At 42.4% G+C, this 22,990-nt stretch overlaps 1 protein-coding gene across 4 annotated transcripts; it reads left to right on the plus strand.

Moving 5' to 3' along the window:
- The first annotated feature begins 202 nt into the window (after positions 1–202).
- LOC136679006 (trimethylguanosine synthase-like) lies at positions 203–21,608 on the plus strand. Of its 4 annotated transcripts, none has more exons than XM_066657245.1 (14): positions 203–334; positions 703–834; positions 1,178–1,242; positions 1,418–1,557; positions 1,706–2,411; positions 5,100–5,232; positions 5,520–5,606; positions 5,709–5,880; positions 9,416–9,755; positions 9,873–10,040; positions 16,051–16,194; positions 18,172–18,388; positions 18,947–19,025; positions 21,366–21,608. In XM_066657245.1, exons 2-14 carry the CDS (start codon positions 725–727, stop codon positions 21,477–21,479), a joined length of 2,475 nt encoding a protein of 824 aa, XP_066513342.1. In that variant the 5' UTR covers positions 203–334; positions 703–724; the 3' UTR covers positions 21,480–21,608. The 4 variants fall into 4 exon arrangements, with proteins under 4 accessions (XP_066513342.1, XP_066513346.1, XP_066513345.1 ...); XM_066657249.1 differs by having other exon boundaries at positions 9,876–10,040; XM_066657248.1 differs by having other exon boundaries at positions 1,709–2,411.
- The last annotated feature ends 1,382 nt before the right edge of the window (positions 21,609–22,990 follow it).

Consider the following 22,990-nt stretch of genomic DNA (forward strand, 5'->3'; position numbering starts at 1 on the left):
TTATTGAAACGGCTTGTCAAACCCTCCATACTCTACAACTCTAGCTAAATATTATGTGTAGAGCTCTGCTTTAAGACAATTCTAGGACCCACCCAGAAATGTGTAGATACCATATTATATCATTCATCACAGTATACATAACAATTAATTATATCAAGGGGGTATTCCACAAAACAGGGTGTCTCAATTAGCCTGCTGTGGAACACCCTACAGCTTACATATGTTTTACAAGCAAGCTTGAATTGTAACTGAGACTTTTAACTTGTCGAGTGTTTTACCCATTTAATTCATGGGACGCTCCTGAAACATGAGGGTAAATGAAGTAAACATTTACGTATGTTTTGCTTGAACTATTACATTTACAAATGAATGTACATATATGAAAAGCGGTTACTCTGTTTTTAAGTCTGGAATTTGAAATTGGCTTTTTATTTTGACTTCTTCTTTTACGATTTACTCGTTCCACCTTAAATGCTTCTGCACTTCCATTACGGCGCTTCTGGGCCAGAGCGTAGCTGCTGTAATATTTAAGGTGGAACTGAAAGTTGGAATAATATAGCTAAATAAGAAAACCACTTCAGCTTTGTATTAATGTGTGTTTAAATGAGTCCGTTTAATGTGTTACTGTTAACGGTTACGTGCTGATAAATGCTGATGTAACATTAATAAGCTTGCCTTTTTTTCTGTTAATTTTTCCAACAGGGTCGTTTTCTTTTTTTACATCATGATAACTTATGGGAAATGTCAGGCAGTTCCAGTAGCTGATATATATTTTCATCACGGTGTACAAGACAAAATGACAATACACTGCCTTTGCTCCAGAACTTTTGTCAAGTAAGGTTTTACTGTGTCATGTCCATTTTTTTACAATGTTATTTAAATTAAATATTAAGAATTATTTCCAAGGGTAAAAAATGCCTTATAAATTTTAATACCTAAGCTGTAAGTACTTACATCTATAATTTCAAAACTACCACAAAACATAACAAATGTCCAATTCAAGACATTATAATAGTTTTGGGATAACATTCTGTTGTGCAGTTTCCACTTGAAGATAATAATTCTGATAAATATGAAATTATGGTCCTGCAATTGACTCCAGGATGTTGTCTTGTGTTGTTTTACCTCAAATCATTTTCTATTTGTTTTGTTTTTTTATTACGATTTCCTCTAACAGTGATCGAGAACTCTATCGATCTGATTTCAAATCTCTACAGACTCTGACTGACAATGGATTTGAAGGTACACAGATTCATGTTTATGCCGATTCTCACTAAAACCCGTCACTGTCAGCTTACCTCTAAATATCTTGAAATATTTCCAGTTCTGCGTATTAATATCAACCTTAGAACTTACAATATCCAAACAACACAAACTCTGACATCTTTAAATCTTACTTGCTTCTTTTCTTATACAGATGATGCTGAGGCTCTTCAAGAGGAGGAGCATAGCCTCTCTGAGCATGAGGAGGATGTGGAGCTGGATGAAGAGTCTCTTCTGATGGCCAGTATGGGTCTACCGGTAGCGTTTGCCAGCTCTTCAGCACAGAGGAAAGCAGTACGTGTTTCTGATTTGCAGGAAGATATTTGACAGATTCCACTGTGGCTTGTAGTCAACAGTACAGTTGGCTAGTATCCATGTTAATGATGCAAACTCAGTGTGTCTGGAAATGAATAATGTGGTGTTTATCATTTTTAATGTTAAGCAGAAATGGATTGAGAGCACTGGGCACAGAGGGACAAAGAAAAGTAGTGCCAGCCATCCAGAAATACTCTCTGACCATGAAGACACACAGCTGGAGCCACATCAGGACCCACATCAAGACTCACAGCTGGAAACAGTAACTGGGACCTTAGACCAGAAAGAGCACCAGGAAGAGAATGAAAATATTGCTCCAGAGATTTCAGTGGAAGCTTCTGCCATCTCAGAGGAAGCATGGCTCAGGTACTGGGAGCTTAATGGAGAAACCCTGCTATGGGGCAGCTGGATGGAGAAGCACCCTGAATTCTCCAGTGGATCACCCCTGGCTCCTTGGGATAATTCTGAGTGGAAGGAAGCCTGGGAGGACCACGCCAGCCAGATGTATCTCTATTACTGGGAGCAGTTCAATTACTGGTCTGCCCAAGGCTGGACAACCGATGAGTCGTGCAGTACTTCTGCTTGTAATGATGAGCAGAGTAGAGAAGAAGAACAGAAGGATGGACAGACCAAGTCGTCCTGTAACTGTGATGACAACCTTTTGGACAGGAACTCCGTAGACATTGCTGAGAGTTTTGATGCTCTAAACTTGTTAACAAATGAAAGCAATGGTCATGTCAGACATAACGCTTTGGACTGTAATTATGCAAATGAACCCAGTGATGGAGGTGACCGGAAAAGGCCATCGTCGTCCAGCACCGCCCACACTCATGGTGAGTGTCTATTATTACTGTTTAGTATAGACTTAAAGGGACTGTTTGGCCAAAGATCAAATGTACGCAACTATGAAAGCAGACAAATGGATTCAGTTCATTCTTCAAAATGGCTTCTGTTACTGTCATATATGCAGTAAAAGTTTTAACTGTAGTTAACTGTGTTTTCTACAAAACCAAACGCCATGAGAAAAGGTCCATTTGATGATGAATGGACCAACAAAAATTTGGAATTAAATATTTTTTACGTCAACTTCGACTGGAATTTAAGGTTTTTGTAATTTAATATCAATAAATATCACATCATATATGTTTCAATAATAATATGATTTTTATACACATTTTCAATATTCCAGTGTATATTATTTACAGCATCTGTCACTGACTGACGGTCGTTGCAGGGTGCCGTCATCAGTTATGTAGTTTTAAAAAATTTAATATTGACAAAGAGCTATTCGTATGATGGTGATGTCATGTTGCTTTCAGTTCTTGGCAGTTTTTCAGTTGGATTTTTTTATTGTTCATATTGGAATTATCATCCAGCTCTACTATAAAGTCACTATTTTGGATTTACATGTTCTCCTTTGAACAACAACATGTTGCTTATCGTAACTTTATGCCCCCTAGCGTAATCAATCTGACAGGTTTCCCGATGTTATCTTTTAATGTTCATCCATTTTCTCTCACTAAAATACCCAGCATGCCTTGTGCTTACACATCGTACAACCACTGAGAATACCTGTGGTGTTTATCTTGATTGTTAGCCTAGCCACTGATGTGCAAAAGGTTAGTGCAAGTCCTACCTCAGGTGTTGATTAAAATCTTAGAGAGATTTAAGAAAGTATTTTAATGGCACAGATTAGACTTTGCACATATCAAAATAGCAACGTTGCTTTTATTTTCTTGTTTTCCTCTCCAGCATTATGATGGATTGACATTTACTTTTTAGTTCAGGGCTAGGGATCACTTTTCCTCATAGGGGCCACATTTAATGCTACAACAAACATACAGAGCTATCTAATTTGTACATGGTCCTCTCTCACAAAAGGTACCTTAACGTTAGCAAGCCGTTCACTCATCACATACTTGACTCTGTCGCACTGTCCAGCTCCTGTTTAGCCAAAAGAAGCTAACAGTGTGGTCAGATAAGTCCTGATGCTCTTCTTTTCCTTCGGTGTTGCTTTTTTTCTGAGAATGACAGTCTTCTCTACACATGAAGCCCACTGATTTTCAGCAAAGATGCAACCCACTGTCCATTTGTCTTGAAAGACTAGACACTGGTTACCAACTTTCCTTTGTTTATAGGAACCAGGGACACGGCTATAGTTATAGCTTTAGTAGCTAGGATCATGACTCCCGTGGCTAATTGGATCTACTGAACAGAACAAATTTTATTTGCACGACAACCAATTTCTATTGCAGGAGGGATGTATCTGGAGGGATGTATACAGTTGGATGGAGGGCTGTATATGGCACACAGGCTGGATCTTCCCCACCCCTGTTTTAGTGTTTTCAGGATGTATTGTTTTTCCATAATAATTCATGTTTTACCAGTGCACTCGCATCAGCTCATAGTGGCTGGTCACAAAGGTTTTATTATAAATCATCCGTGCGTCAGTCACACTGACATCATCGTTTGTGACAGGGGTTTGATTGTCGGCCCGCAGCGGTACTCGTGACATGACGACCTGTGATGGAGAAATGTCAGGGAATTTTTTTGCTGCATTTGCGATGATCTAAACCGAAAACACTGTACTGTACACCACTCGGAACCAGGCTGTGTGTCCTGGTACTTTTGGAAAAGGCAGATTTGATTCCTGACAGAGAACAGCTTTCTTTCTAGTTCAGAATTGGCTCTTGTTGCATATTTTATGCCCCTTATCAAAAGATGTCTGGCTTCAAGTGAAAGAAACATGTGACACGGGCCTATGCAGTTTTAATGATTCCACTCCTGTTTGTGAGTGTGTGTGTTTGAGAAGTGGAATGAGAGAGAGTGTTATAACTGGAGAACATGACAGTGAATTCATGGACTGACAGCTGTTACCTTTCACGCTACCTGATGCTCTAAAGATGGCTCCTTTTTTTAGGATCTGAACAGAATCACCTTAACCGTGATATCCTACCAACAAACGTTTTTAAAAATGCAGTTTCACAGGTTTCACAGCATATTTCATTTGCTGCAGTGTGAACAAAGTTATTTGGAGTGGTTTGGGGGAAAGGGTCAAGTGGAATTGTGGAGAAACACCACAGTACGGACTCAAATACAAGTTGTGGGACCCCCTTTTATCTGAATGCCCCAGCCATTAATGGGTGAGGGGGGCCTATCATTTAGGCTAGGTCTGGAACATGGCCGCCATCTTGAAGGCTGCCATTTTGAAAGTTGCCATATTGGATCAAGGGCAAGTTTTTTCCAATGGGAAGGGGGTCATGTAGCATAGCAAAGAAATAAAAGGGTGTCCTGCCACTTTTGACTCACTCTGTACTTTCTTTACAGTTGTAATGATATAAACATGGGCTACAGTTTATAAAGCACCACTATACACCTGTCCAAATACAACCATCATCTTTTCTTTCACATCCATTTCCTAATATCTTTCTGGCCCTAAGTTTACCAAGAACGTCACATTCTTCTGAATAGACTGGTTACACCTTGGATCACCAATGGAATTATTGTTTAATATGTTTCAGAGGGCAGTAAACACCCAGACTCTAGTTCTGTGGTAAATACAAATGGCAAGGCTGTGAAGGGTGGCTCCAATGAGGAGGATGAGGGCAGTGAAGATGAGCCACCAGAGAGAAGGAAAGCTAAAATGAAGAGAAGGTACTTTTTTTTTAATCAAAAGATGCCACTTTTTCTGTAAATATTCCCACATGAGATTTATGAGCTTCTCTATTAATTTTTTAGGCAGTGATCTGTGTCCTCCCTTATTACCTTAACTCCTCACAACTGCTTTTACACTGTACACACTACTTCATCACTGAACGTAGTAATGTTAATATTGAACGCAGGACATTGGTTGTTAAGTAAACTCACAAGTCTGTGCTAGTTTTCACTTAGTGTTAGCAATAGCATGTAACTGTCTCCAATCTGTCGATCTTCTCCCACAGTCATGAGCTGGATATTGAGGAGCTGGCTCAGATGCCTGCTGATGAGGCGTGGGAAACTCTAGGCCTCAAACGAGGGCCACAACTCAAGTGAGAATTACACACACATTAATCTTCAGAGCTGGGCAGTGCTGCAAGAGTTCCTTTTGAAGGTACTAGCGTGTGTGTGTGTGTGTTTGTGTGCTGTTGCAGGTTCACGAGTGTTCTGAAGTTCAGAGAGGCTCCAGGCCGACAAGGGGATAGTCAAGGCCCAGCGAGATGGAGACCTTCAGGACGAAAAGCTGCCTGTAAGATCAACAAACACATTTTCTTCACTGAGGATGCAGAAACTGGGGAGCCGAAAATCAGCAAGACTCTGCAGAAGGTGAGCAGCTTTATTTTTACTCTCCTTTTAGTCAACAACACCCTTTCCCACACAACCACACGTGCATAGACTGTAGTGATTAATCAATGTTATCAGAGTATTGATTATAACGTCCTGAGTGGATCTTATGGTTGATATTTTTCTGCTAAAGTAATCATACTGACAGATCACACTACTCAATAGGAAATATAGGGGACGATAGAGCCTGAGGTCAACATCCCAGAGTGGCAAGTAGTATTGATTATTAGCAATTAGCAATTAATGAATGAGTAATATTTAAAAATTGTTCAAGCACCAAGCCCTGCTCCAGGTGACTGTCTGTGAGGAGTGTGGTGTGTTCTCCCTGTGTCTGCGTGGGTTTCCTCCGGGTGACTGTCTGTGAGGAGTGTGGTGTGTTCTCCCTGTGTCTGCGTGGGTTTCCTCCGGGTGACTGTCTGTGAGGAGTGTGGTGTGTTCTCTCTGTGTCTGCGTGGGTTTCCTCTGGGTGACTGTGAGGAGTGTGGTGTGTTCTCTCTGTGTCTGCGTGGGTTTCCTCCGGGTGACTGTCTGTGAGGAGTGTGGTGTGTTCTCCCTGTGTCTGCGTGGGTTTCCTCTGGGTGACTGTCTGTGAGGAGTGTGATGTGTTCTCCCTGTGTCTGCGTGGGTTTCCTCTGGGTGACTGTCTGTGAGAAGTGTGATGTGTTCTCCCTGTGTCTGCGTGGGTTTCCTCCGGGTGACTGTCTGTGAGGAGTGTGGTGTGTTCTCTCTGTGTCTGCGTGGGTTTCCTCCGGGTGACTGTCTGTGAGGAGTGTGATGTGTTCTCCCTGTGTCTGCGTGGGTTTCCTCCGGGTGACTGTCTGTGAGGAGTGTGGTGTGTTCTCCCTGTGTCTGCGTGGGTTTCCTCCGGGTGACTGTCTGTGAGGAGTGTGGTGTGTTCTCTCTGTGTCTGCGTGGGTTTCCTCTGGGTGACTGTCTTGAGGAGTGTGGTGTGTTCTCCCTGTGTCTGTGTGGGTTTCCTCCGGGTGACTGTCTGTGAGGAGTGTGGTGTGTTCTCTCTGTGTCTGTGTGGGTTTCCTCTGGGTGACTGTCTGTGAGGAGTGTGATGTGTTCTCCCTGTGTCTGTGTGGGTTTCCTCCGGGTGACTGTCTGTGAGGAGTGTGGTGTGTTCTCCCTGTGTCTGTGTGGGTTTCCTCCGGGTGACTGTCTGTGAGGAGTGTGGTGTGTTCTCCCTGTGTCTGTGTGGGTTTCCTCCGGGTGACTGTCTGTGAGGAGTGTGGTGTGTTCTCCCTGTGTCTGTGTGGGTTTCCTCCGAGTGACTGTCTGTGAGGAGTGTGGTGTGTTCTCCCTGTGTCTGTGTGGGTTTCCTCCGGGTGACTGTCTGTGAGGAGTGTAATGTGTTCTCCCTGTGTCTGTGTGGGTTTCCTCCGGGTGACTGTCTGTGAGGAGTGTAATGTGTTCTCCCTGTGTCTGTGTGGGTTTCCTCCGGGTGACTGTCTGTGAGGAGTGTGGTGTGTTCTCCCTGTGTCTGTGTGGGTTTCCTCCGAGTGACTGTCTGTGAGGAGTGTGGTGTGTTCTCCCTGTGTCTGTGTGGGTTTCCTCCGGGTGACTGTCTGTGAGGAGTGTAATGTGTTCTCCCTGTGTCTGTGTGGGTTTCCTCCGGGTGACTGTCTGTGAGGAGTGTGGTGTGTTCTCCCTGTGTCTGTGTGGGTTTCCTCCGGGTGACTGTCTGTGAGGAGTGTGGTGTGTTCTCCCTGTGTCTGTGTGGGTTTCCTCCAAGTGACTGTCTGTGAGGAGTGTGGTGTGTTCTCCCTGTGTCTGTGTGGGTTTCCTCCGGGTGACTGTCTGTGAGGAGTGTGGTGTGTTCTCCCTGTGTCTGTGTGGGTTTCCTCCGGGTGACTGTCTGTGAGGAGTGTGGTGTGTTCTCCCTGTGTCTGTGTGGGTTTCCTCCGAGTGACTGTCTGTGAGGAGTGTGGTGTGTTCTCCCTGTGTCTGTGTGGGTTTCCTCCGAGTGTTCCGGTTTCCTCCCATGGTCCAAAAACAAACGAGGGAAAGTGGATTCGTGACTCAAAAGTGTCCCTAGGTGTGAGTGTGTGTCATCTTGGGAAGGACCAAAGCCGTATTACAATTTTAGAAAATGATTATCACCCAGCTCTGCCTCCAGGGATCCTCACAGTTGGGGGACTCATATACAAAATAAAGAACTTTTTGAGACAGGCCCGTGAGTGAGGTCTATCTTCATTTCAGGCTGCCTTGGCTGTGTCTGGGGTGAGAAGGGTAGATGGATGACACACTCATTGTGAATGATGAGCCTTCTATAGGTGCCTTCTATTCTGGGCTTTTATTGACATGTGAAATAAAGAGACTATTGAACGGTAGATTGATGTTTGTGGTTAACAAGGTCCTGGAACTGGTCCACTGTCTTTTAGTTAAGAGGTGTGTGTGTGTGTGTGTTTGTGTGTGTGTGTGTGAGAGAGAGGAACAGGGGTCCCCCTGTGGGCTTGTCAGTTTAGAGTGTTTATAGTAGGCAGGCTGCGCCTCTTGTGGGCATTTAGAAGAGAAGAGTGGGACCAGATCCAAGGAAAGTGCTCTTGATGTGCACACACACACACACACACACACACAAACACTACATACCCTCTAGGGATTGGTTTTACAGGCACATTTTCAAACCTTTTAGAAAAATTGGGGCTTATTTATATACTGAGGTTGGGAAATAAATGTGTGTGATACGAATGACAAACTGGCTGAAGGAAACGTCGTGCTTTAATACTTTATTATGATTTCTCAAGGTGGTTTTGATGGTTTTTGAATAAGAATCTCTTACTTTGTGGGAGAGATTTTCACTTGAACGATTGTGACTTTAAACATCCCTCGTACACTCTGACCCACTTCCTTCAGTTTCTGTTCCTGATCCCGTTTCTCTATGGATATAATGTAACGGGCTCATGGTCTGGTGAAGGATGAAGTTTTGGTGTGTGAGCTCACCACCGCAATTTACTGCAGAGCTTTATACCATTGATCTCTCCAGAGCACAGAGCCTCATTGATCTTGTGAGAAAACTTTGCAGCAACAGACATTATCAACAGCCTCTTTTCAGCTGTGACTGAGAGAGACTTTCCCTCAGCGCGACTACAGTCATTATTCTTTGACTTCTGCATCGTACAGGTCTAAGTGTATTTTATTGCATATGGAGACGCACAGCAAAATGTCTGATGCCGATGCTGTTCCGATGCAATAATAACCACCTTCTTATAACCATCTTGATATGTCAATTCGTTTATCCCGGTCATATGTAAGTGCCTACCCCTTCAGCAAGAGATTGCCCCCCCCACCTCTTCCCTGACACTCAGCCCAATTCTAGTCAAATAACAGAAAGGGTGGTTTGTGTTTTAGTGTTCTCCTCCAAGCCCGTTGAACAGTCCAGTGATGTAGTTGTCCCTCAAGTGCCTGAGAGGTAGCTGGTTCTATACTCCCAGCTTCATAGCTCTGGTTAATCTCGTTAATCCAGATGCTCGATTATCAATAATGTGTGACTGTTTTTCTGTTATCCTTCCAGGTGCAAAGTTTTCTGCAGAAGGTCCAAACTGAGAATGGCTCTGATAAAGCAGATTCATCCACGTTGGAAAGTACGTCTTCGATGGTCTGCATAAGCGCAGATGATGGACATGAGACTGCATGCAAACAGGAGTGTGAGAAGGAGTGTGAGGATCCTAATTCAGAATCCACAGAGTGTGGAGAGCAGCAATCTTTAACCCAACCCGAATCAGAAGTTAACATTCCAACAGAGCTGGACCCAGAGGCGGAGCAGGACAGTGATGCTGACCCCAGGAGGGAGCTCCGGACTCTGGACATACCAGACTACCTTCTCCCTGATGCTCCAGAGGATAACGAAAGAGGTCAGTGTGTACATTTATTTAAGATGAATTTTGATGTGCAGTATTTACCACATTCTGCAGCATTAACAAGAATCTAATGCCAGATTTAATAAATAAGTGTAATTCTTGCATTGGTAGCAGAGAAAGAAACCTCCTCCAAGAAGAAGAAAAAAAAGGCGGCCAGAAGACGGAGGAGAGAGGTGGATGTTCCTCCTGAGATTGCGGCCGAGCCAGAGCTGGCCAAGTATTGGGCCCAGCGTTACCGGCTGTTCTCCCGCTTTGATGAGGGCATCAAACTGGACCATGGTCTGTCAATTTTTGTATTAAGCAAGAAACTGTGTTACTATAAATATTACTGCTGCATTACAATTAGTTACATGTGCATTACAATACAATTGATTTTCAGTTTAAAATCAAACATCCGAAGCGTTTTTAAAATCATTATTGATGAATCCTGAACTAATTCACACCTAATCATAGGACATTTTACATCTTATGACCACACTTATAAACTGATGAAGATGATTACGTCCCTTCTGAACAGTCAAATGCAGAGATCAAGCTCTAATCACAACGCAGGGCTGTGTTTATAGATAAAAAATAATCTGGAGTGGAAACTGACCAGAGAGCAGCACTGAAAGGTGCGTGCGTGTGCATGGATGCGTGCGTGTGCGTGGATGCATGCGTGTAGGAGACTGGGGTGGAGTGCAATGTATGACCAGATCGTTGCTGTGGATCTGTACGTGTTCATTTATTTTTTTTTTTAGGTTTTATCTGCAAAACGTTAAAAAAAACGTTTGGATTACAACAGTAAGGTCAGTGTTATGTTTAAGGTTAGCATTTTCCAGCTACTGTAATACAGAGCTCAGTGGAAATATCCCACAGAGATAGGAATACAAAGTGTGTGTGTGTGTGTGTGTGTGTGTGTGTAGCTGAAGGCGTGTGCTCTAGGCTAAAGGAGGTTTGCTGATGAGCTGCCTGTGTCTGCAGGGAGAAATGCTGACGTTAGACCAGAAAAACCCTTCACAGCAGAGAGACAGAGAGAGGGGGGTGTGGTGGATAAAAAGATAGAGGTGAAGAGAGAAGGATGGAGAAGACCAGATAGGGAGAAAGGCAGAGAAAAAACAAGGGATGGAAAGGGATATGGATATGAGAGAGAGAGAGAGAGAGAAATCTATCTGTGTAGTTACTCCCACACATGCACATATGTGCACACACACACACACACACACCCTCACACACACACACACAAAGAGAGAGAACAATAAAGGGCATTTTTCATCTAAAAGACTAAACATGGTCTGTAACCACTTTGCCCAAGGCCAGTCCAGCTCACTATTAAAGGAACAATAAGTCATATTTAACACCAAAATGTAGCAAAAAAAATCATAATTAACTTTTAAACGTGTAAAACTCGGACATCTCTGTAGTTATTGTGTATTGTGCATTAAGTGGAAACCAGGGGGAAAAAACATACAATTTGATACAGGTACTATTTAATACAACTTTAAATGTTTGTTAAAAAGTGATAAACACAATGCTGTGTAATTGATTATTCATTTATAATGGATAGATATTAATATAAGCTTCCAGTTCTTTGCTCAGTTTTTGCTTCGTAACTACAGTGGCAAAACTAAAGAATCACACCTCAGGCTCCAAACATTTCTTGGCTGATCAACAACAATAATAAAACATATTGTAATAATTTGACTACGCTTTTAAAGGTGCGGTATACAGTTTCAACCCAATACACTTTGTGTAAAATTCAGGGAATGTTTCCTCATTCTTCACTGAATCCTCTGTCTGTTTGCGTGCGGAAAAAATGTACGGTGTTTGTATGCAGCCCTAGCTCTGTAAAGGAAAAACAAACAAAGTAGCTAGGACCAAGCACTAAAACACTATTTCAGCCAATCAACAACAGGCAGCATTCGTGCTTATGCTCAGGACGGTGGAAGTGGTGGTGCTGGCTCTGACGCCCTCTGTCACCAGCCCTGGCACTCCACCCTTCTGTCGCCAGCTCTGTGGCTCTGTTCCTTTCCAACGCTGGCTCCGGCATTCGTACTCTGTTGCCTACTCAGGTGTGGCAGGGAAATTGCATCTAGGAGGTGAGACCTTGAAAGGCATGAAAAGGGATGAGATTGTTGCCCTAATCCTGCTCCATAGGAGGGTAACTGACATATTTTTTGCGGTTTCATAGATGCAGCAAGTTATGTTCCTTACAGCCCATTCCACCTTAAACTGTACAAAGAATAAGGCCTGGCCGTGTGTGGGCATGGCTTTGAAGGCGGAGCTTCTGAAGGATCCTTTGAAGGAGGGGTAGTATTTTTTGTATTTATTTATTATTATTTATTTATTTTTTGCTGTGAGAATAGTTCTTGAGATTCGTATATGCTGCCTTTAAGTGTTTCTGGACATCCTCCGCCAGTATCTGTTCTCTAAGAGGTGTTTGTCACCTGTTTTTTCCCTTCACTGGTACAGATACCAAGCGACTGAAAATTCGATTGGGTTTAATCCAGGACTCTCTGGAGGTCAGAGGGATTTTTTTTTAAACATCAGTCATGGGTGTCAAATGCTTTGCCTCTCTGAATCCACAAGAGAAGCCTGTTATCGTGTATTATAAGCGCTATCTTCATAGTAGACCCAGCTTTTCTCGCCAGCCTTTTCCCAAGAACCGCAACTAATCTGTTTTTACGTGTTTCTCTGAGCTTGGGTCATAAGGAATTCTGTTTGAAATCCAGATCAGAGCCTTCAGATCTCCTCTCTTATTCATGTCAACAGAGCCAATGGTCTCTTTCCATTGCCAGAGAGCTACAGCTCTACCTTCGACGGGATTGTGAGAGACTGTGTCTGTAAAACCCGCCCTAGAGTTGAGCTGTACATTCAGTGAATATATAGAGAGTATTACATCAAATTTATAGTAAAGCTACAGCCTCCCACGCTCCTCCTTTATTAATGACCTCTGAATGCAGCAGCAGAACAAATCGATGAGATGTTACACACACGAGTGACGGTAGAATAACAAATGAATAAAGGAGTGCTTTTTACGTGGAAGTAAGTCATTGATGATTTTTGTAAGTGACTTAATAAAAAGAAAAGGCACTCAGTTCAGAGCTCATGAATCAGTTTGAGTATGATTTGCTGGACAATAATTCAGTATCAGTATATGTTTCAATATGAATTGTTTCAGTAACATTTACAAAATACATTTTCAATAATTTGATATGTAGCATCTGACTGATATTCATTACAGGGCAACGTCGTCAGTGAATTATTCATTCATTATCTGCAGCCGCCCATCCAGTTCAGGGTCACAGTGGGTCCAGAGCCCACCTGGAATCACCGGGCGGGAACACACCCTGGAGGGGGCGCCAGTCCCTCACAGGGCAACACACACACACATTCACTCACACACTCACACCTACGGACACTTTTGAGTCGCCAATCCACCTACCAACGTGTTTTTGTACTGTGGGAGGAAACCGGAGCACCCAGAGGAAACCCACGCAGACACAGGGAGAACACACCACACTCCTCACAGACAGTCACCCAGAGGAAACCCACGCAGACACAGGGAGAACACACCACACTCCTCACAGACAGTCACCCAGAGGAAACCCACACAGACACAGGGAGAACACACCACACTCCTCACAGACAGTCACCCGGAGGAAACCCACGCAGACACAGAGAGAACACACCACACTCCTCACAGACAGTCACCCAGAGGAAACCCACACAGACACAGGGAGATCACACCACACTCCTCACAGACAGTCACCCAGAGGAAACCCACGCAGACACAGGGAGAACACACCACACTCCTCACAGACAGTCACCCGGAGGAAACCCACGCAGACACAGAGAGAACACACCACACTCCTCACAGACAGTCACCCAGAGGAAACCCACACAGACACAGGGAGAACACACCACACTCCTCACAGACAGTCACCCGGAGCGGGAATCGAACCCACAACCTCCAGGCCCTGCTGTCAGTTTAAAATTTAGTTTAAAAATATTAATGTACAGAGCCAATAGGTTTACGTTTGATGGTGAGGTTTTTTATTTGTTCTTAGAAGATTTTTTTATTGTGGATTTTATACTGTTCATATTGATATCGGAATTATATCGCATCGTCCAAAATTAAGAAATATATCGTGATATAAATATCGGCCGTATCGCCCAGCCCTAGTTTCAGATAATGATTAGACATTCGTCTTTGATTTGGTTTTTTTCACATTTTAAATCAATTTTCTTCCAAATATTTGGCAAATGTCTTGTTTAGACCCTAATGCAGTGGTGGGTTAGAGCTATTGCAGGGGGATTGGGCAAGGCAAGGCAAATGAAAAAGATCCATAATTCATGTCATTTGTGTAATAATTCCACTGTAAAGACTTGAAAATCTACAAAACAGGGCACCGCAGACAACATTTGGGAACAGCTGCCCTAATAGAACCTCACTGGGCATCTTAACACGCTTGCAGAAGAGCTATAACTGCACAACTCTGCAGTAAATACACCGGCTAATATTCTTGAGAATGATAGGGTCATTCTTTTATTAGACAAGATATATATTTGTGCTCCACCAGCCCACACCCACCTCAATCCCCTGCTGATCTGTAGCAGTTAAAATGATTGGACATTGGTGACTTGTGTCATATAGATCAGTGGAATTGTTACTTTCTGTTCGTTAAAATGACATATTTATAAGGCATTTTACATTTCTTCACTGTCACCTTCACACAGTATGTGTACATTTCTGCTTCTAACACAAGAAGTATGAACACTTCCTTTTTAGTGCACTTCATTCACCTCTCCTTTGGAAACTTAGACACTGACATCAAGTCGATTTGTCTGTTTATTTATTTGTTGTTGTTTTGGAGGTCGTTAAACAAGACTGATATCAGATGACTTCACAATGTGGGATGCTTCAAGACTTCAGTTTGTATCTGGATTTTTGAGAACACAACAAACACCACCGTTGCGCCCTCTGGTGTTGAGAAGGGGACTGAAAAGACGTATATTGCGCCCCCTTGTGCCAAAGGCTTGAGAAGTAAACAGGAAGTTGTGTGAGGGGGTTGTGTGGCCGCCCAAAATTGTTGGTTTAGCAGGTGTTCTGCTCTCAGAGGACAAGAAAATACCAGAAGCGGAAAGAAGGCGAGATGGGTTTGTGTCAGTGGTAAACAGATGGTGTTGGTCTCTGTAGAGTCGCAGAGGACATGGTCTGTTAAACTTTCCATTGTCTCTGAGAACCTCCTCTGTGCTCACGCAAGGTTCTTGCTCAAGCACAGCTCAAAAGAGAGTCAGTTTTGACACTTTCCTTTGTGCATTTATTTGCATGGTTTCCTTTGTTCTATTAAAAAACTGTGGCTTAAGAAATACTCATTAAACTTTTATCATGTTATTGGAAACATTCCATAAAAGGCGTCTTTTTTATTTTTACATTAATGACAGCAAACCATCTGTTGCGGCACAAGTTGTCAGACTCTCTGTGCACCAAAGATAAACAGAGGAACCACCTCTTATCAGATGCCATTTAGTTGGTGGTCCATTCTGAGCCTTGCAGTGATTTGTATGCTTCTGATTCTGGTGTGAATGCACAGAGCAGAGGAGTGCGGCTGATGCCTTGTGGCCAATCGTGTGGCTGTCCTGTGAAGTCAGTACACCTTCTACCTAACTCCACACACATTTACATGTTAATTACTGTTCATCAGCAGAGTTTCACATATTGGAAAAGTGTGGTTTATACAGCATTTGTGATTTAATTCACATTTAATGTTATGCAAATTGAGCACAAACGTTTCCATTTTAAAGGACGTATATTCTCTTAGAAAATCAGTAAAGCACATCATTTAAAAAAGGTTGGCATATGTCTGTATGGGCACTGAACTGGCTAATGTTAATCCAGAGGATGGGTTTTACTTGTGACATGACAGTCATTACACGAAATGAGTCACTGATCCAGTTTCACCATCAGATCAAAGTCACGTAGGGTAAAGCCCAGTTTGCTGTTTCATTCCCCTGTGACATTAGGATGAAGTAATGCTTTAGAGCTTTTGCTACAATTTTCCATCCGACGGACAGCAGTGCACTGTGCCCTGCTGGTGGAAAAGTGTAAAATCACAGCCCGACACTGGGAAAGACGTCATAAGAGCAGTATTTGCACCTGTATCTTTTTTAGTAGTAAATTTACCTACTCCAGACTGTCACATGGAAAGTTGCAGATTTTGGTGGTTTCAGTTTGACAGCACCATGTGTGGAAAATATACATCAAATGTAATTGTGGAAATGGTCTGACTGTGTGGTTTGTCCCCAGAGGGATGGTTTTCAGTCACTCCCGAGAAGATAGCCCAGCACATTGCTCAAAGAGTGCAAGAAAGTTCGGACTCGCAGCTCATCGTCGATGCCTTCTGTGGAGTGGGAGGGAATGCCATTCAGTTCGCTCTGACTGGGAAAAGAGGTACACTTACACCCCTGCTCCACACACACACACACACACACACACACACACATTCTTGTCTTGTTCAAAAGAAATCTAATATGAGGCTCGTACTACACAGCTTTATCTGTTTCACAATATTTGGCTGGAATCTTTATAAATCTATTGAATAATAAAATGAGTTGTAATGTGACTGTGTGTGTTTTGCCCTGTGAGGGACTGGCGCCCCCTCCAGGGTGTGTTCCTGCCTTGTGCTCAATGATTCCAGGTAGGCTCTGGACTCACCGTGACCCTGAACTGGATGAGTGCTTACAGATAATGAATGAATGAGTTGTAATAGAATCAACATAAAAAATGCCTCCTTGGTTTTTGCCGGACCGCCCACTGGACCAGCCCAGAAGCAGCATTTACTCTTACAGACTGACACCTAATTTTGAAACGCACATGCGGAAGTAGGAACTGTTAATTCATCTGTATTTGACTGAGGGAACTTAAGATGGAGCCACTACACGGTCTGTTGTTAGTTTGGCCATGTTTCACATTCCAGTTTGTGAACTAAATTTGGATTCGGCGGTGTCCGGAACATCCTCTTTACCCTGGACATGTGCTCTTTTTGGGACTCAAATAATGCATCCGGAATTTCTAAATCGCCAAAAATGCCGGGATTTTGTTGCCTGTCATCCCATCTCTTGCTATAAGCCCTAAATCCTTTGATGACATTGTTGAAAGGTGAGCAGAAAGCATGAGGTTTGAAGTGTTCATGGGGTCAGAGAGTTGAGAGCTGAACTGGGACACACTCGCGCCGCTTCAGCGCTGTAGGTCCACCCTCCACCGCGGTGAGCAGCTCAGTGTTTTACAGGAGCCTCAAACAGAAATGTGTTGAAAGTTGTTGAGGTGAAATTTATCATAGTCTCTACGTTTGGAGAATGTTTCTGTGACACAGCCTTTTGTTTTCTACTCTATATTTATCAAACAAAGTTATCTTGTCTCTCCCTGTAATGACATGAATACATGAACACATCTCACTGTTATTGACTTTCTGACGAGTAAATTACATCATTACATCTGCACAGCTTTTTGTTTCACTTTACACTAAAACGGACAAAATCTCCGGATTATTATAGAACATCAGAGCGAGGTGTTACTCAATAATAAACGAGGCTTTGAATTCATTACAGCACAGTTTTATCAGTCGTATCCTTATAGAAATGTAAGTCAGTAATAAATATCTAGTTCCCAGTGATGCTCTGTTCCTTTATCAAGTGTAGATTACTTCATTGATAAAATGTCAAGGTGCTTGATTTTAGAAGTGTTCAAAAACTTTAATGTTAAAATGTTATCTAGTCGCTTTCTTGTAAACGAGTTGCTATAAATGTCATATCAACACTGTGCTTCAGTTTTGTAGCTTTGTATGAACAGAAAATAACAGGCTTTCCGTGATCTCACACACACTGCCAGCCACTGAGAAGATAAACTATTTTAGTTTGTTATTATTTGTTATAATTTTAAACAAAGACATTGATATGAAGCACCAACGCTTCTCCAGACCTTCCAATGACAAGGGTACGCATTTTGGGCTTTCCTTGTTTAGAAATGGCAGAAACACCTCTGAGACAATGGCTATGTGGCTAATGGTGGTCCGGCAAAAAAAAAAAATTAAAAGTAAGTGGAAACAATGTACAGATATTGTCTCTAGATCTTGGAGCTCAGTTTCTCAGATTTATACCAAAATATTGTTATAAATAGCTGTGCTGTTGATTGTGTGCACCATTTTTTAGGTTTAACTTTTCTCCCTAAATGTTTAATTCAGAAAACAAGCCATAACTGTGTGTTCAAATGTGCCCTTGTGTTCTTTAAACAGATGTATTAACTTATCACCATGATGAAAATCAAGAAAACAAACCTTATATTTAGAACGAAAGCATCAACTCTCAAAATATCTAATTGAAGACAAAGTACCAACCACAGAGGAAGTGCTGACATATGTGTGTGTCTCAGTGATAGCTATCGATATCGACCCGGTGCGACTGGCTCTGGCTCAGCACAATGCAGAGGTGTATGGAGTGGCCCACAGCATCGACTTCATCCAGGGGGATTTCTTGCAGCTGGCCCCTCGGCTGCGAGCAGACGTGGTCTTCCTCAGTCCACCGTGGGGTGGCCCGGAGTATCTCAGCGCTGAAGTCTTCGACATCAAGAGCATGATGAGCCCTGATGGATATCCTTACAGCATTCATTCTTCACTGCAGTTGCATTGATTAATTGATAAAGTTGATTAGTTGGCAACAAAAATCACTATCAAAAATAGAAGGGAAAGCCCAACACGATCTCATAAAGAGAATTCACATCTAGGGACAACTAGGTGGTCCCAAAACACCCATGACACCCATGACAAACAAATCAGAACCTATGCCCTGGGAGTTTATGGAAATAGAAGAAGATTAGTCCGAATGTTGTTATAATATAAAATAACATTGCCCATTGACAGGAATAGAGGTAAATATGGGATTTATACATGCAGTTTGGACAATGATTGTTGGCACCTACACCTACACTTTTTTTCCTAATGCCCAGTACTTGTTTCATGAAGTTGGACAACCAGGAAAATGAGAGCCCAGTCATAAAATGCCACCCCCACAACCACACACACACACACATTCAAATAATAAAGATTAACTCATAGCAGACATGATAACTACACAGTTTAAGGGGTAATTCATTCGTTCAGCAGTGATGCCCTGTGTATGCACTTGGACATTCCTTGACTCACTTTTACCTATGAAATTTTCAGGCTGTCCAAAATGATTTCGAACAACATCGTGTATTTTCTCCCACGGAATGCTGATATGGAGCAGGTAAGGCAACGGGAAAACACAGGAGTTTGATGTAAATCATAAAAAATGGAACTGCCATGGGCTAGTAATCGACTGCCCACTGAACCTAGTATGAGGTGCCACTTGTGTGTGTGTGTGTCATGTGTATTCTTGGGAATATCCATGTCTTTGCTTTATTTAGCCTTCTCACATGTTTTCGTATATAGCCTCAGGATGCTCTAGTTGCTCACCAATCACACGCTGCCATCACAGCCATAAAATGCAATCTCATCTGTCTGAAAATTTCATGCCGTTGTCAATCACACTCCAAATCACAGTGGACGCTTTGAATGTTCGGAACACCTACACGGAATATGCTTATCCCCGCTGGGAGTTTCCTCTTAAATAAGTGAACGGAATAAGGCATGATTTACTGAAAGCATTATTATAATCTGTTCACAGTCAGGATATAAACGCTCATGGAAAACAGGTCATCGTTCATCGCTGTTCTTGTTTAATGTACAGTTCTGTGCCAAAGGACGAGGAGAGTCAAAGGAAAATATGCAAAATCAGTTTCCAAAGTTGGAGATAAAAGATCGTTTTACCCAGTTGCACCCAGAAAGAGTCTAGTAATGGGAATGTTGTTGTGTTACACCATTGGCACTGGACCGTATGCACCCAGATAGCAACTGCCCTTAATACCACGTCAACGTCGCCAAAGGCTCCAGCGTTGTCGTGTCGGACTGTCATGGAGTCACTTAGAATGACAAGTCCCGCTTTTGCCTTGGTGGAGACAACCGGCGTTTCTGGGTGTGAAGGCTCCATGGTCAGTGTCAAGATGAGTGTTTTTCGTCAAACATTCCTTCTGAATATCATTGCAGTCCAAGGCTTCCTTCTGGGTGCAATTGTATATTCAGAATGTTCCTTGTTCTGCATGCATTTGGGAACTGCTACAAATAAGACGAGCAGTTCGGCCACCATCTTGATTCTCATTTGTTTGGTCTGAAACCATAACGACGAAGCCCTGATTGATCCATACAACACAGAACATACAACAGGGTCTAATTGAAACATAGGTGCAGCGTCGCAGTCCATCAGATTTGGACTCTGCGTGAAAGACACTATTAATATATACACTTATGTTTAATAATGTGTTCTCCCTGTGTCGGTGTGGGTTTCCTCCGGGTGTTTCGGTTTCCTCCCACAAACCAAAAACACAGGTTGGTCTGTGGATTGGCGACTCAAAAGTCTCTGTAGGTGTGAGTGTGTGAGCAAATATGAGAGTGTTTGTCACCCTGTGAAGGACTAGCGCCCCCTTCAGGGTGTGTTCCTGCCTTGTGCCCATTGATTTGGACCCACCGCGACCCTGAACTGGATAAGTGAATTGTCTGAACAGATTCATTGCCATTTGATCATATCTGAGGCTCACACACACATTAGAGAAAAGGGATTAAGTTGGGAGATAGGTCATTAGTTTCATGATTGCTGTATTATTATTAATAATATTTTAATAATAAGATAAAGCACATTGTGGTGTTCTTTAAACCACACCTGATAGTATTTAGCTTAAAGTGTACCTCTGAACAAATGGCCAACTTTCAGTAAAAAGTAGAGAGAGCGCTCAGCATGCAGGAAGTTTAACCACAGTTCTATGTTATGGTCAAGGGTCTGTGTCTAATGAATAGCTTTAAACTGCTTAATAAAATCTGTTAAGTAAAAATAAATACAGACTCATAAACATTTCCTGACTATTGTTGAAACCTGTTCCCTTCCAGAGGCACTAAAGCCTAAGTTTAAAGAAGCAATCTATAAAATGTTACAACCATTTTACACACTCAGGTGGACAAAAATACTTCGGAATGGGACTATTATTTTGATGTGCATCTCAAATGAGATGAATAATCAAATTGCTTTGTAGTCCATGAATGAGAGCTCGATAAATCAGGTCCCACACATGAGACATTTATTCATTGTCTGTAACCACTTCATTGGGTTTGAGGCGAGACCACACCCTGGACTGGGTGCCAGTTCATCACAGGGCAACACACACTCATACATTCGCTCACATGCAGTTATGAACACTTTTGAAAAGCCAATCCACCTAATAATGTGTCATTTTTTTAACTGTGGGAGGCAACCGGAGGCACCCAGAGAGAACACAACAATCAAACTCCACACATTTTTAAAATTACAGTTACATCCAGATCACTAGTTGTCAGTATAAAGGCTGTATCATAAGAAGAAGAAACTTACTGATACTACTTTATGATGCTATTTTATCGGAATTAATATTTTGCCTACTCTCCATTTCTATCTCTTTCTCTCTCTATCCCCTTACATCCCTTCCTTCCTCATTCCCTCTGTCTCTCTATCTCTTTTTAGATTGCATCCCTGGCCGGCGCTGGTGGGAAAGTGGAAGTGGAGCAGAACTTTCTCAATAACAAACTGAAAACCATAACTGCATACTTCGGCGGTTTGATTAAGTCAGATTCTTAGTTTCTTTTTAACATTCTTTAAACCCAGATCTAATCGTTGTAATCTGATTCTGAATCGCACGTTTCTTCAGTATATGTCTGTTTTATAGTGGTTGTTCTTTATAGTTGCGTGTTTATTTTACATATAACGTCATGTGTTTGTTAACTTTTTTATAATAAAATTTATAGTGTATTTTCCTGTGTGTGGTGTTTGCCTTAATACAGATCAGTCAGGTATTGTTCCATGCTCAGTGCGGTGATAAGAACACTGGAGCTGTGTGTGACCAGTCGTTGTTTTATTTATTACTTACATTGGGGGTCACATAAAGAGTGCCACTTAGGTCTAAACCTGTTTAATCCCTGTCCAACCAAGAAACAGTTCAAAACTGTAATCATATCTTCACAGCTATGTACAGAAGTAGTTTAATTTTCTAGTGTTTATACAGTATCCATTTCATTGTCAAAATGCACTAAACCACCAAATGTTTCTGGACCCTTGCTCTGCACACTTTTTCTTCTATTGAAATCAAGGGTATTTATACGTATACACACACACACACACACACACACACACATATATATATATATACATGTACAGGGGTTAGACAATGAAAGTGAAACCCCTGTCATTGTAGTGTGGGAGGTTTCATGGCTAAATTGGAGCAGCCTGGTGGACAATCTTCATTAACTCCACACTGCACCAGTAAGACCATGTGCATCCAATGGTTCAAACACTGTGTCCTGAAGGCGGTGCCGTGTATCAGGACGACAATGCACCAATACACACAGCGAGACTGGTGAAAGATTGGTTTGATGAACATGAAAGTGAAGTTGAACATCTCCCATGGCCTGCACAGTCACCAGATCTAAATATTATTGAGCCACTTTGGGGTGTTTTGGAGGAGCGAGTCAGGAAACGTTTTCCTCCACCAGCATCACGTAGAGACCTGGCCACTATCCTGCAAGAAGAATGGCTTCAAATCCCTCTGACCACTGTGCAGGACTTGTGTATGTCATTCCCAAGACGAACTGACGCTGTATCAGCCGCAAAAGGAGGCCCTACACCACACTAATAAATTACTGTGGTCTACAACCAGGTGTTTCACTTTCATTGTCCAACCCCTGTATATATACACGCTATACACCTAAAATCATAGCTTAAACAAGTTCAACAAACATTTTACTTTTTACTATATGCACTCTCTCTTCCTGGTGGTGGTGTGTTATTGTGTGTTGCCATAGTTCAAGTGGATCAGACACAGCTGTGGCTGACCTGAACTGATGATAGTCCACCACACAAAAATACCCAGCTAAAAGAGTCCTGTGGGCAGCATTCTGTGTGCACTAATGAAGGACATGAGGATGATGAATATAAATGTGCAGCAACCAATAATCTAGATAGTTTAGGTGTGTCTATTCTGCCGTGAGGGTGCAAAGTATTTAAAAACATCAGCAGCCCTGCTGTGTCTGATCCACTCATGCCAGCAACACACATTAACACACCACCACCAGGTCAGGGTCAGTACAGCACTG

Source organism: Hoplias malabaricus, chromosome Y, assembly GCF_029633855.1.
Source record: "Hoplias malabaricus isolate fHopMal1 chromosome Y, fHopMal1.hap1, whole genome shotgun sequence".
NCBI lineage: Eukaryota > Metazoa > Chordata > Actinopteri > Characiformes > Erythrinidae > Hoplias > Hoplias malabaricus.

Coding starts and splice junctions, on each gene's coding strand:
- LOC136679006 (XM_066657245.1), top strand. CDS start 725: ATGATAACTTATGGGAAATGTCAGGCAGTTCCAGTAGCTGATATATAT. Junction 1,558..1,705: donor CTTCAGCACAGAGGAAAGCA/GTACGTGTTTCT, acceptor TTTAATGTTAAG/CAGAAATGGATTGAGAGCAC. Junction 10,041..16,050: donor GGGCATCAAACTGGACCATG/GTCTGTCAATTT, acceptor GTTTGTCCCCAG/AGGGATGGTTTTCAGTCACT.